This window comes from Pristis pectinata, chromosome 16 (assembly GCF_009764475.1).
Source record: "Pristis pectinata isolate sPriPec2 chromosome 16, sPriPec2.1.pri, whole genome shotgun sequence".
In the NCBI taxonomy this organism is placed as follows: Eukaryota; Metazoa; Chordata; class Chondrichthyes; order Rhinopristiformes; family Pristidae; genus Pristis; species Pristis pectinata.
In genome coordinates this window covers 46183851-46198205 of record NC_067420.1, presented here as the reverse complement: position 1 = coordinate 46198205, position 14355 = coordinate 46183851, and the positions used below count along the sequence as shown (strand labels likewise).

Sequence of the window (14355 nt, the reverse complement as noted above, 5' to 3'; positions counted from 1 at the left end):
CCTCATCAATCACCTTTGTCACCTCCTCAAGAAACTCAATCAAGTTTGTAAGACATGACGTGCCCTGCACAAAGCCATGCTGACGGTCCCTAATCAGGCCATGTTTTTCCAAACATGCATAAATCCTATCCCTAAGAATCCTCTCCAATAGCTTTCTTACAACTAATGTGAGGCTAACTGGCCTATAATTTCCCAGATTATCTTCTCTCCAGTCCTCTGTGTGGGGACCTTAGCATGCCCCACACTGCTCTCACTATCCTTTATGTCCTTCTCTTTGGTGAATACTGAAGCAAAGTACTCACTTAGTACCTCGGCCACATCCTCTGATTCCAAGCATAAATTCCCTCCTTTATCCTTGAGTGGTCCTACCCTCTCCTTAGTTATCCTCTTGTTTTTAATGTAAGTATAAAATGACTTGGGATTCTCTTTAATCCTACTTGCCAAGGACATCTCATGGCCCCTTTTGGCCTTCCTAATCCCCTGCTTGATCTCTTTCCTGTTATCTTTATATTCCTCAAGGGCCCTGTATGATTTTAGCTATCTAAACCTTGCATGTGCTTCCTTTTCCTTTTTGACTAAATTCGCCACCTCTCTCATCATCCCTCACCCTGCCATCCTTGTCCTTCCTCCTTACTGGAACATGCCGGTCCTGAGCTCTGATCAGCTGGTCTTTCAACAACTCCCACACGTCAGATGTGGATTTACCCTCACCCAATATAGTACTTTTCTGCATGGTCCATACTTATCCTAATACATAACTATCTTAAAACTTAAGGAGTTGTGATCGCTGTTCCCAAAATGTTCTCCTACTGAAAGGCCATAGAACCATACAGCACAAAACAGGGCCTTGGCCCACCATGTTGTGCCGCCCATCAAACCACCCTCACACTATCTAACCCTTTCCTCCCGCATATCCCTCTGTCTCACATTCCTCCATATGCCTATCCAACAAACTCTTGAACCTGTCCAATGTATCTTCCTCCACCACCACCCCAGGCAGTGCATTCCATGCACCAACCACTCTCTGGGTGAAAAACCTCCCTCTGACATCTCCCCTGAACCTCCCACCCATAACCTTAAAGCCATGCCCTCTCGTCTTGAGCATTGGTGCCCTGGGAAGGAGGCGCTGGCTGTCTACTCTATCTATTCCTCCCAATATTTTGTATACCTCTATCATGTCTCCTCTCATCTTCCTCCTTTCCAGTGAATAAAGCCCTAGCACCTTAAGCCTCTCCTCATATTCCATACGCTCTAATCCAGGCAGCATCCTGGTAAATCTCCTCTGCACCCTCTCCAACGCCTCCACATCCTTCCAATAATGCGGTGATCAGAACTGAACACAGTACTCTAAGTGTGGTCTAACTAGAGTTTTGTAAAGCTGCATCATCACTTCGCGGCTCTTAAACTCAATCCCACGATTTATGAAAGCTAACATCCCATAGGCCTTCTTAACTGCTCTATCCACCTGTGAGGCAACTTTCAGTGAACTGTGAATATGAACCCCCAGATCCCTCTGCTCCTCCACACTGCCAAGTACCTTGCCATTTACCCTGTACTCTGCCCTGGAGTTTGTCCTTCCAAAGTGTACCACCTCACACATCTCTGGATTGAACTCCACCTGCCACTTGTCAGCCCAGCTCTGCATCCTGTCAAATATCCCTCTGTAAGCTCCGACAGCCCTCCACACTATCCACAACACCGCCGATCTTAGTGTCGTCCGCAAACTTACTAACCCAGCCTTCCACCCCTTCATCTAAGTCATCTATAAATATCTCAAAAAGTAGAGGTCCCAGAACCGATCCCTGCGGGACACCACTAGTCACTGCCCTCCAATCCGAGGGCACTCCCTTCACCACAACCCTCTGCTTTCTACAGGCAAGCCAATTCCTAATCCACACAACCAAGCTTCCCTGGATCCCTTGGCCTCTGACCTTCTGAAGAAGCCTACCATGAAGAACCTTATCAAACGGCTTACTAAAATCCATATAGACCACATCCACCGCACTACCCTCATCAATCTTCCTCGTCACCTCCTCAAAGAACTCTATCAGGCTTGTGAGGCAAGATCTTCCCTTTACAAAGCCATGCTGTCTGTCCCTAATCAGTCCATGATTCTCAAGGTGTTCATAGATCCTATCCCTTAGAATCCTTTCTAACAGCTTACCCACCACAGACATGAGACTCACCGGTCTGTAATTCCCTAGACTATCCCTACTACCTTTTTTGAACAAGGGGACAACATTCGCCACCCTCCAATCCTCCAGCACCATCCCTGTGGACAACGAGGACTCAAAGATCCTTACCAGCGGTTCAACAATCTCCTCCCTAGCCTCTCAAAGCAGCCTGGGGAATATCCCGTCAGGCCCCGGAGATTTATCTGTCTCAATATTATTTAACAACTTCAACACATCCTCTCTCTTGATACCTACAACCTCGAGAACATTACCCTTACCAGCACTCCCTTCCGTGTCATCAAGACCCCTCTCCTTGGTGAATACCGAAGAGAAGTATTCATTGAGAACTTCTCCCACTTCTGCCGCCTCCAGGCACATTCTCCCACCTTTGTCTTTAATCGGACCTACCTTTACCCTAGGCATCCTCCTACCCTTCACTTATGTGAAAAAGGCCTTGGGATTTTCCTTAACCCTACTAGCCAATGCCTTTTCATGTCCCCTTCTAGCTCTCCTCAGCCCTTTCTTAAGTTCCTTCCTCGCTACTCTATATTCCTCATGGCCCTGTCTGAACCTTGCTGCTTATACCTTATGTATGCTACCTTCTTCTCCCTAACTCCCGTCACCCACGGTTCCTTCACCCTGCCATTCCTTCTCTGCCTCACCGGGACATATTTATCCCTAACATCCTGCATAAGATCCCTGAACATCTGGGAACACCGGTCACCTGGCCAGGCTCATTTCCCAAAACAAGGTCCAGTACGGTCCCTCCTCTTGTTGTACTACCCATGTACTATTTCAAGAAACCCTCTTGAATGCACTGAAGAAATTCTGCCCATCTAAGCCGCTTACACTAAAGGAAATCCTAGTCAATATTGGGGTAGTTAAAGTCACCCACTATGACAACCCTGTTTCTTTTACATCTTTCCATAATTTGTCTACATGTCATTCCTCTATCTCCAGGTAGCTATTGGGAGGCCTGTAGTATAACCTCATCAGAGTGATTGCACCTTTCTTATTTTTGAGCTCTACCCATTTTGCTTTAGTGGATGAGCTCTCCAGTATGTCTTCTCTGAGTGCAGCTGTGGCATTCTCCCCAATTAGCAATCCTCCACCTCTTTTACCTCCCTCGCTATCTCATCTAAACCATCGAAACCCAGGAACATTGAGCTGCCAGTCATGTCCCTCTCGCAAGCAAGTCTCCGTAATGGCCAGAGCATCATAATTCCATGTACTGATCCAGGCTCTAAGTTCAAACTGTTAAAGCTAATTTAATTTAAAGATAAGTTAAGTTAACCTGTTAAAACTAAAATCATTCATGGATTTGGAGAAGGAACTGGCTAGATTCACATCAACAAGTGCCATTATGGATTATTAAGAATGCATTTCTGGCACAAGAATGCATTATCCCATGGCAGGCACAACAATATGTTCTCCTAGGATAGGCATGCCAATATGTTATCTTATTAATTAACCATTGTTGATGTAGTGTGTACCTAAGTGGCAACAGCATCATGGCAGGATGGAAGTTGAAGAAGAAGGGATTACATGTTGGTCATTCACCTTCTCTGTACTCAGAAAGAATATCAGAATACAGGGGAGAGAACCTTTCTGTGCTCACACCTGCAGAACATAATTTTAATGCCAAAATAATTGATTCTTAGTTCTGTATCTTCTTAGTTTGTAATTTCTTACCTGATTGGCTGGCGGGGCTTTATATTGACTGGTGGAGGTGCCGGTAAATCAACAGGGAACATATCAACCCACATGTGGACTTGGCCCTTGGAAAACCAAGATTGACAAATGTCAGTTTGAGTTTGCCTCTCTAATTTTTCTTTGCTTGTTCTCCAAAACTCAAATAAGCCATTGAGACATTGCTCCCCTTTTCTACACCTTCAATGTTCACTGTGATACGAACTGACACATCCAATTTCCAGAACACTGACAAAACTTACCTCTTAAATTCTTTCCTTTAATCAACAAACTAAACCCAAAGTTTGGTTTAAAATAAAACTCATTCTACATTTATTTTTCATTATACTGTTTTCACTCTAAGTGGTTGTGATCTGATATAAACTGCATGAAATGGCAACGGCAGTAGATTCATCAGGTACGTGCCAAAGGGAATTAGAGAAATCCTTGAATACAGTGGGAGACAAATCTGGGTTTTCTCTTGATGTGACTTGAACTCCAAAGAAATTTACGAATATTATTGGGATTCCAGGGAATTTGCTGTGAACTCAGAATCACCATTGGTGGAAAAAATTCATCCTACCACTACAAAAATCAAGCCAAATGTGCACACTAAAGTGATGTTTCATTTTAAAAACAGAAATTCCAGAACTATTGAATGGAAGGAGGACATTATCCTGTTGCATCCATACTGGCTCTATGTAAGAGCAAACCAGTTATCAGAATCTGCCCTCTTTTCCTCAACGTGCAAATTCTGTCCTTTCAGATACTTATCCACGCCTCTTTGAACACTACAATTGAATCTATCTACAACTATTACCAAGGCACTCCAGATTAGATTCTTGCTGTGTAACAACATTTGGGTTCAATCAATGTTATTGTCTATCCCCTGGTTTTGACTCTTTCATGAAAAACAAATCTCTCTCCATTCTATTCTGTTTATCCCTTCATGATTTTACCTACCTCTGTAAGATTCCTACATCCACATTTGTTCCAAGGAAAATAACTCAATTTTGCTGATCTTGAACTCCTACTAACTCTCTTTTAAAAGACATGTCAAATATCATTTTTACCCACAAGCATCTACTCAGTCCTCTCTTACACTATTAAAATCAGCCTGCCCTCAATTTAGAACCTTAACTTGACGACCAACCTTATCCCTTTCCATAATTACCTTGAAACTTATAGAATTATGATCACTAATCCCAAAGTGTTTCCCTACTGACCCTTCCACCTGCACAGTTTCATTCCCTAAGCTAAGGTTGTGGACCGCCCTATCTCTAGTAGAATTCTCTGCATATTTTATCAAAAAAACTTTCTGCTTCATCTAGGCCTTTTATACCAAGGGCAATCCAAGTAAACATTGGGAAAGATAAACTCCCCCACTACTATAATCCTCTTGTTCCTTCACCTTTCTGCAATTTGCTTACATATCTCTACCTCTAATTCCCGCTGCTATTGGGAGGCCTACAGTATAACCCCAGCAAGGTGATCACCCCTTTCTTATTCCTAAATTCTACTCATATGGCCTCAGTGGATGATCCCTCCAGGAAATAAATGCTCTGGAAGTACTGTTGTGATATTCTCCCTAATCAGTAGTGCGACTCACTTTTTTTGCATGAAAATCTGTCACGCCTGAAATTTCTACAGCCCAGAACATTAAGCTGCCAGTCCTGCCCTTTCCTCAACCATGTTTCCGTGATTACAAAATTATTGTAAATCCAAGTGCCAACCCAATGCTTTAATCTCATCTGATTACCTCAGAGGCTCCTTGCATTAAAGTAAATGCAGCTGACCCTGCTAACCCTCCCATGCTCCCTGACTTGCTTGTGTCTGCTCTGCTCACTGGACATTCTTGACTTATCATCTGAAAACTTTCAGTCACAGAGTCAATAAGTACAGAAACTGGTTCCTCAGCCCACCCTGTCAATTCCAACTATCAAATACCCATCTATACTAATCCCATTTACCAGCACTTAAACCATAACCTACTGTGCCTTGGTGATTCAAGTGCCTATTGAGGTACTTTTTAAAACCAGCACCTTCTCAGGCAATCTGTTCCAGAACTCAACCACCTGCTGGGTGAAGAATAATTTGTGTCAGATCCCTTGTATACCCTCTGGTCTTAGACATCTCCATTATGGGAAGAAGTTTCCCACTATCCACTCTATCTATGCCACTCATAATTTTGTACTCCTCTATCAGGTTACCCCCTTAGCCTCTTCCTCTCCAAGGAAAATAAACTATCCAGTCTCTCCTCATAGCTGAAATGTTTCATCCTAGGCATCATCTTGGTAAACCTCCTCTGTACCCGTTCCAGTGCAATCACATGCTTTCAACAATGTGGTGACCAGAACTGCACACAATACTCCAGTTGTAACCTAAAAAGGTTTTATAAAGTTGTCTCATGATCTCCATGCTCTTATACTCTAGGCCCTGGCTAATGAAGACCAGCATGTTGTATACCTTCTTCACTATCTTATCTACCTTGTGCTGCCACCCTTAGGGATCTTTGGATGTGTATACCAAGGTCCCTTTGTTCCTCAATACTTGGTAGGGATCTACCTTGATGGTGTAATAGTAAATGTCGTACCCTTATTAGATTTTCCAAAATATTAGACCTTGTACCTATCGGGATTAAGTTGCATCTGGGTAATTGGAAATGGATCACTGCCCATTGAATATTGTCCATTCCCAAGGGTAATTGGGAATGGACAATAAGATGCTGGCCTTCCTGGTGACATCCACATTCAGTGTGGGAATAAAGGAAAACCAGCAACAATAAACTCAGATTTGAGTAAGTTCCTTGTACATTAGAATTAACATTAATAACTGATGATTCTATTTTGAATAATGCACCAGAACTCATTGGTTTGCCTACCCCACTTGGAATTGCCAGTTACTAGCTCTGGAGAGGGAAGGCCAACCTCACTGGCCACCAGTGGTGTGGTGAGGAGGCCCCACCCCTAAACACTGCTGGAAGTTTTACAGCTGGCAAAGACTCACTCCTAGCTTTGCCACCTGTGAAAGCTGAGGGATTTCAAACAGTTTTTAAAATATGCCTGACATTCTGAGATAATTAAAAACTATTAAATTGAAGTAAATATTTAAAATAATTAACTAAAAGTCACTTAAAGTACATATAAATAACTAATCCTTCTTTGCCTCCTAATCTGAAGCTCTACAATTCTCAAGGTTTCAGATCTTCTGCACTTGAGCCTGACTGGGGGTGATGGGGGGGTTCCTAGTTTAATAATGGGTGGGGATGTGAGGCCTCAGCAAGCCTGGATTTCTTTGTTATATTTCACAAGGAGTCCAGCGGCACAGAGCATGAACAAACGTGGCACCCTGAATAGAGCTGCCAGCGTTAGCCAGTGAATTCTTCATCTATTTAAACTGTTCCCCCACAAAGTCCTTGTGTAGCTACCAATGATACAACTCCTGGGTTACCTACCACCCTGCTCCAGAAAGCTGCTGTTCATTAGTGACAATTCCGCTCCAAAGACGGTCACCTCTTCCTACAGCATTCATGATAGCAAAAATTGTTTAAGTTCACAAGAAGTATAACTCATCCACAAAACTGAGGGATACACAGGACATGTATGGGAAGCCTGAGAATACTTATCGGTGATGAGTTTAATTCAATCTGTTGCCAGTACTGGGATTTACTGTGGTGTGTAGGTAGTCCCAGGTTCCCATATTTTACTTATGGGGAAATCAACACAAACTTAACACCAATATTTTTAATATCTTTGAAACAAAAACAGAAAATGATGGAAGCACTCAGCAGGTCAGGCAGCATCTGTGAAAAGTGAAACAAGAGTTAAAATTACGGGTAAAAGTCTTTCCACAGATGCTGAGTGCTTTGATTATTTTCCATTTTTAAGATTTCCCGCAGCTGCTGCTTTTTCATTTTCATTTTTAATATTTTTGTGTCTCTCTATCACTTTTCTTCCACTTTGATCATCATTCTGTAGACACCATCAGTGCCATTCCCCTTTCTCCAGCCACAGGCGCATATCTTCCTCCCACCTGGAGACCTGATCAAAGATGCAGCTGTAGAGCACCAGACCATTTAACAGTTGGCTCCTAGAACAAATTGGTAGCAACGGGTGGCGTGGTAGTGTAGTGGTTAGCGTAACGCTATTACAGCACCAATGATCAGGGTCCAATTCCCACCACTGTCTGTAAGGAGTTTGTACGTTCTCCCTGTGACTGTGTGGGTTTCCTCCAGGTGCTCCAGTTTCCTCCCACATTCCAAAGACGTATGGGGTAGTAGGGTTAACATGAGTGTAATTGGGCAGCGCAGGCTCATTGGGCCAGAAGGGCCTGTTACCGTGCTGTATAAATAAAGTTTCAAAGTTTTTTAAAAGTTTAAACTGGATGTTTGTGTGGATAGAAACACCCTGTCCCCACCGTTGGGTACAGTCCTCCGGTGCCTGTTAGGTTCTCAAAAGGAAAATAATTGGATGCTGTTCTTGCTTACCTGTGACATCCCTGGATTGTCAGATTTCTGGAGCTGTCGGATTTCTATGTGCTCAGGCACCATTTTAATAGAATGTTCTGGCATATCTTCCCACTGATTTAACACATACAAAGCCTTCTGTTCATCGGACAACACAGGTTGCTCCCCTTTCTTGTTCTCTACTAAAATTCAAGACCAACTGTCAGGTGAACAATGTTCAATAATTATGAATGGTTTCTAAAGCTGAGTCCTCCAGTACCTCTATTCCACTCCTGTGTCAAGGGTGGCTGATTCTACAGTTCTTGTGCTGTTACACTTTCTTGACACTGCATTCTCTCGAATTTCTGATCCCTTCCAACCATACTTCTTGACTCTGTATCACTACCATGGGGATGTGGGTGCATGTCATTTACAGTGTTAGAGTAGATTGAGAAAGTTGTTAATGGGGCATGCACAATTCCAGACTTTATCAATAGGAGCATGGAACATTAAAGCAGGGAAGATATGCTGAACCTTTATAAAACATTGGTCAGTTCTGGTCGCCTCGTCATAGAAAGGAACAGAAGGCATTAGCTAGAGTCCTGAAAAGATTTATAGGAATGGCTCCTGGGATGAGGGACTACAGATGTAACAACACATTAGTGAAGCTGGGATGGGTTCCCTAAAAGAGAAGGATGAGGGGAGATTTGAAAGAAGCATATAAAATAATGAAAGAGTCTGGGTAGACTGGATAGTGGGAGGCTTTTCTCAGTGATGAAAGGGCTGAGCAGTTCAAGTCACAGATGTAATAACAAAGGAGAAGAGGATTAAGAGTGGTACATGGAAATTATTTTTTTATTGTGCATGAATGTAACCTGGAATGCACTAACTGCAGATGTTGTGGAGATAGGTTCCATAGTGATCTTCAAGGGGGAAAATGGATGAGACAAAATTTGCCAGGTTATGGAGAAGAAGCCAAGGGCGGAACTAGTAGATTGCTCTGGTAGAGAGCCAGCACAAACACAATGGGCCAAATAGCCTCCTTCTATGCTATATCCCTTCTATGATTCTGTATGTAGGTCTGTAGCCATATATGGGCAAGAGCAGGTAGGATCAATAGGTCTCTACCCTATGGATTTATTTTGCTGACAATCCAACAATTTCATAGTCTCATTACTGATACTAACTTTTGATTTATTTAGTCAAGTGAATACAACTTACCAAGTTGCAGTCATGAAAATTAAACTCGAGTCTCTAGATCTTTAGTCCAAGCTTACACATTGCTAGTTCAGTAATTAACCACAATGCTACCATATTTCACACTGTTAAAGACACTCCTCTCTTCCTACCAAATATGTCACTTTACACTGGGAGAATGTTACGGACTCAGTGAAAGTCCCTTTAAGATAGAGAGTGTGTGTGTATGTGTGTGTGGGGCGTGCTTACGTCAATAGAAGATAAAGGACGTAATGACGTGGTTGAAGAAGGCAGAAGAAGAAGGAGAGAGAGAGAGAAGGGAGAGAGACACCAGCCTGCTTGTTTTCTCTACCGATGGATGAGAAACAATAACTGTGTTTGCTACTGAAACCCATGTATGGAAGTTGGAAGTGGTCCGGTGGAGTTCACTTTGTTGCTGGCCTGTAGAAGGGAACAGGTATTTGTGTGTGGACGACCACGATTCGGATGCTTTTCGGGGTGAGGAAGTCACTACCGAGTAAACACTGAAGTGTCGTTTGGGTTCCATCATGGAACATTTGGATTTCGTATTTACTCTCCCTATGTTTCTCTACGTCTACGTCTTATCTTCAGACAACGGTGGTTGTTGAAGAAGCCCTTGCTCATGTTTCACCTTATGGCTTGCGGAACTGAACTTTAAGAACCATTCCGGAACTGGGAGTTTTGGACTTTGTCACACACACACACACGAAGAGTTTAGTTTTGGGGTTAACGTTCGAGGTTTAACATTTTTGAATTCTAACATACTAACATTTTTACTTTTATTTTACGTATTATCATAAGTAGTGATTAATAAAATAGTTTTTAACACTGAATCATGCTCAGTGTGTTTCTTTTGTTGCTGGTTCGTGACAAGAACCAATTTAATCCTCCTAACAAGTCAGTGGCAATACAGATCCTTCACAGGTTACAATAGGGTTCTATTGCTGTGAACTGTTCATAACCTGAACAGTTCACAAGTTGGAAATGCAGCCGCAAACTGAGTTCCCACACGGCAGAAGATGCCTGCAGCACTGCAGAAGCTGGCAAATCCATTCTGCTGGTCTCCCAAATGCTTGCCCGTATGTATAGGCTGCACAAGAATCAGGCATTCATATGCTGTAGAGGACCTGTAAATGGCGGGGCCCCGGAGAGTGTTGTAGAACAGAGAAATGTAGAGGTACAAGTACATAGTTCCCTGAAAGTGGTGACACAGGTAGACAGGGTGGTGAAGAAGGCATTTGGCACGGCATTGAATACGAGAGTCGGAACATCATATTGCAACTGTAGAGGACATTGTTGAGATGGCACTTGGAGTATTGCATGCAGTTCTGGTCGCCTAGCTATAGGAAGGATGTCATTAAACTGGAAAGGGTGCAGGAAAGATTCACAAGTATGTTACCAGGACTGGAGGGGTTGAGCTATAAGGCTGAGGCTGGATAAGCTGAGGCTTTTTTCCCTGAAGGGTAGGAAGCTGAGGGGTGACCTTATAATGTTTATAAAATCATGAGGGGCATAGATGAGGTAGATGGTCACAATCTTTTTCCCGGGATAGGGGAGTCTAAAACTAGGGGGCTTAGTTTTAAAGTGAGAGGGGAATGATTTAAAGGAGACATGAGAAGCAACTTTTTCACACATAGGGTGGTGGGCATATAGAAGCTGCCAGCGGAACTGGTAGAGGTGGGTACAATTATAACATTTAAAATATTTAGACAGTTACATGGATAGGAAAGGTTTAGAGGGACATGGGCCAAACGCAGGCAAATGGGACTAGCTCAGGTAGCCAACTCGGTGGGCATGGAGGAATTGGGCTGCAGGGCCTGTTTCCATGTTGTATAATTCTATGATCCTCCCTTCCATTGCATCTAGTGACCTCTTCTCTTATTCCTTCCCCTTCTCCTACTTCCTCCTCCCATTTCTTTCCCTCATACTTATTGTCCCCTCCTCTCACTCCTAGTGCCCTCTTCTCAATCCTTCCCTTACCATTTTCTCAATTAGATGATAATGAAAACTGTCATAAAGTTTACAAAAATACTATTCTTACCTATTGGGAGCAAGTCATTGGGGATCTTGAATATTTTGTTGCTGACTTTCACTTCTTCCAGTCTGTATTCAGGCTCTGGCAATTGTAAATCTTTGCAGAGTTTTTTTAATATCTGTGTCGGTTTCAGACAGTCACGCCAAGCATTGTAACCTTCGCTGCAAAAGCAATGGTCAAACACGTTCAAAGAGAAATGTCTTCCACTTATATTACTTGACCACAAACTGGCATTCAGAAACTATTCAGCATCTGAGCCTGCTCCACCATTCAAGCAGATCATGGCTTCTGAGACAAACTCCTACACCTGCCTTTGTCCCAATTACTTTCATATCCTCAACAAAAATGTATTACTTTGAGTTATAAGATGAATAACTAACCCAGCACTGATTGTTCTAAACTTCCATACAGAAATGCTTACTAATTGCACTTCTAATTGCACTGCTCCAATTACTTTTGCCTGTTGAAAAGGCACTTTATACAGAATAACCATGAATTTGCTGCATGAGTTCCTTGTACCAATTATATTCACTGTTTCGATAATGACCTTCCCTCCATCAAAGATAGTCAGAAGTGGGTTGTTTGCTTATGATAACGCAATGTTCTTCTCAGATAATGAAGTAATAAGGTTAAGATTTTTATCAGTCACACGTACATGCAGGCAGCAAGATTGGGAGAACATTCAGCCATGGATGATACATGGTGGGCAACATTTGTAGTACACAAGAACCAAACAATGACTATTTCCATTAAAAGAGTGCCTAATCACCACTCCTGAACATTCAGTAGCATTATCATTGCTGAATTCTCCACCATCAACATCTTGACAATCTCCAGTGATCATAAATGTAACTTGAACTAACCGTGTAAATGGCAACAAGAGTAGATCAGAGGCTTGCTAATCTTCAACAAGCGACTCACTTGAGTCCCTGAAGCATTTCACTATTGAAGGAATACTGCCCATTTGCCTAGATAAGTACAATTCCAAATCTCCAGAGTGTTGATATCAAGGAAAAGGCCATGGTGACTAAAAATCATGGAGGGATATGCTGATATTCTAGGGTATGTTGATATCAAGATAGAGGAGGTGTTGGAGCTCTTGAAGAACATTAAGGTGAATAAATCCCTAGGCCTAATGGGATCTATCCCAGATTTTTAAAGAGGGAAGAGGGGAGATTGCTGGGGCTGTGACAGAGATCTTTGTATCCTCTTTAGTCACAGGTGAGGTCCCAGAGGACTAGAGAAAAGCCAACATTGTTCCTCCATTTAAGAAGGGCGATAAAGACAAACCAGGAGGTGATGAAGATGATTGAGGATGGCAGGGCAGTGAATGTTGTATACATGGACTTTAATAAAGCTTTTGACAAGGTGCCTCATGGTTGGATGAGATTAAGGCACATGGGATCCATGGAGTCTTGGTAGAGTGGATTCAAAATTGGCTTGGCCATAGAAGGCAGAATATAGGGGTGGAGGGGTGTTATTCTGACTGGAGGTCTGTGACCAGTGGTGTTCTGCAGGGATCAGTGCTGGGACCTCTGTTGTTTGTAATATATATAGATGATTTGGACGAAAATGTAGGTGTACGAATTAGTAAGTTTGCAGAAATTGGTGGAGTTATGGATAGTGAGCAAGGCCGACAAAGGATTCAGCAGGATATAAACCAGTTGGAAGTGTGGGCAGAGAAGTGGCAGATGGAGTTTCATCTGTGAGGTGTTGCACTTTGGGAAATCAAATGCAAGAGGAAAGTATGTGGTAAGTGGCAGGACCCTTAGGAGCATTGATGTACAGAGGGATCTTACGGTGCAAATCCATAGCTCCCAGAAAGTGGCCACAAAAGTAGATAGGGTGGTAAAGAAGGCATATGGCATATTGCCTTCATCAATCAGGGTGTTGAATAGAAAAGTCACATTTGGAGTATTGTGTGTGGTTCTGGTCACTGCATTATAGGAAAGGGTGTGGAGGCTTCGGAGAGGGTGCAGAAGAGATTCAGCAGGATGTTGCCTGGATTAGAGTGTTAGCTTTAAGGAGAGATTGGACAAACTTGGATTGTTTTCTCTGAGCTTCAGAGGTTGAGCGGCGACCTGATAGAAGTTTATAAAATTATGAGAGGCATAGAAAGGGTAGATAGCCTCTTTCTCCCCCCAGAGTGGAAATGTCAAATACTACAGGGCATAGCTTTAAGATGAGAGGGAGGAAGTGCCTGGAACGCGCTGCCAGGGGAGTTGGTGGAAGCAGGTACAATAGCAATGCTTAACAGGCATTTAGACAGTCACATGAACAGGCAGAGAATGAAGGAATACAGGCCATGTGCAGGCAGAAGGGATTAGTTTGGATTGGCATCATGGTTGGCACAGACATTGTGAGCCAAAGAGCCTGATCTTGTGCTGCACTGTTCCATGTTCAGTCAAATAAATCAATTCATCCACCACTCTAAACAATCTCATCTATTAATAATGATGTACCCTGGATACAGCGTATTCCATCCTACATAACATACAGCATTAGCTTGCTAAAGCTTCTCCAACAACCCCTCCCAAACCTGCAACCTCTACCTTATAGAAGGGCAAAGGCTACAATCACTCTAAAAAAAACCACCACCTGTGTCATTTTCTTCAATTCTGCACCATTTTGACTATCTTACTGTTGCTTCATTGTCCTAGAGTCACACAGGACGGAATTGGGCCCTTCAGCCCAATTTACCCATGCCGACCAAGATGCCCATCTAAGCTAATCCCATTTGCTTGCTTTTGACCCAGATCCCTCTAAATCTTTTCTATCCATGTACCTGTCCAAGT

At 42.9% G+C, this 14355-nt stretch overlaps 1 protein-coding gene across 2 annotated transcripts in view; it reads right to left on the bottom strand.

Moving 5' to 3' along the window:
- Positions 1-14355, bottom strand: part of fer1l4 (fer-1 like family member 4) — a 207748-nt gene that overhangs the window by 26629 nt on the left and 166764 nt on the right. Inside the window, exons 38-40 of one of the 2 annotated variants that reach the window (XM_052031437.1) lie at positions 11567-11721; positions 8350-8510; positions 3867-3952 (exon numbers count right to left, since the gene is read on the bottom strand). In XM_052031437.1, coding sequence (XP_051887397.1) covers positions 3867-3952; positions 8350-8510; positions 11567-11721 — 402 coding nt within the window. The remainder of the gene's footprint in view (positions 1-3866; positions 3953-8349; positions 8511-11566; positions 11722-14355) is intronic. The other variant, XM_052031438.1, reaches the window with a different exon arrangement.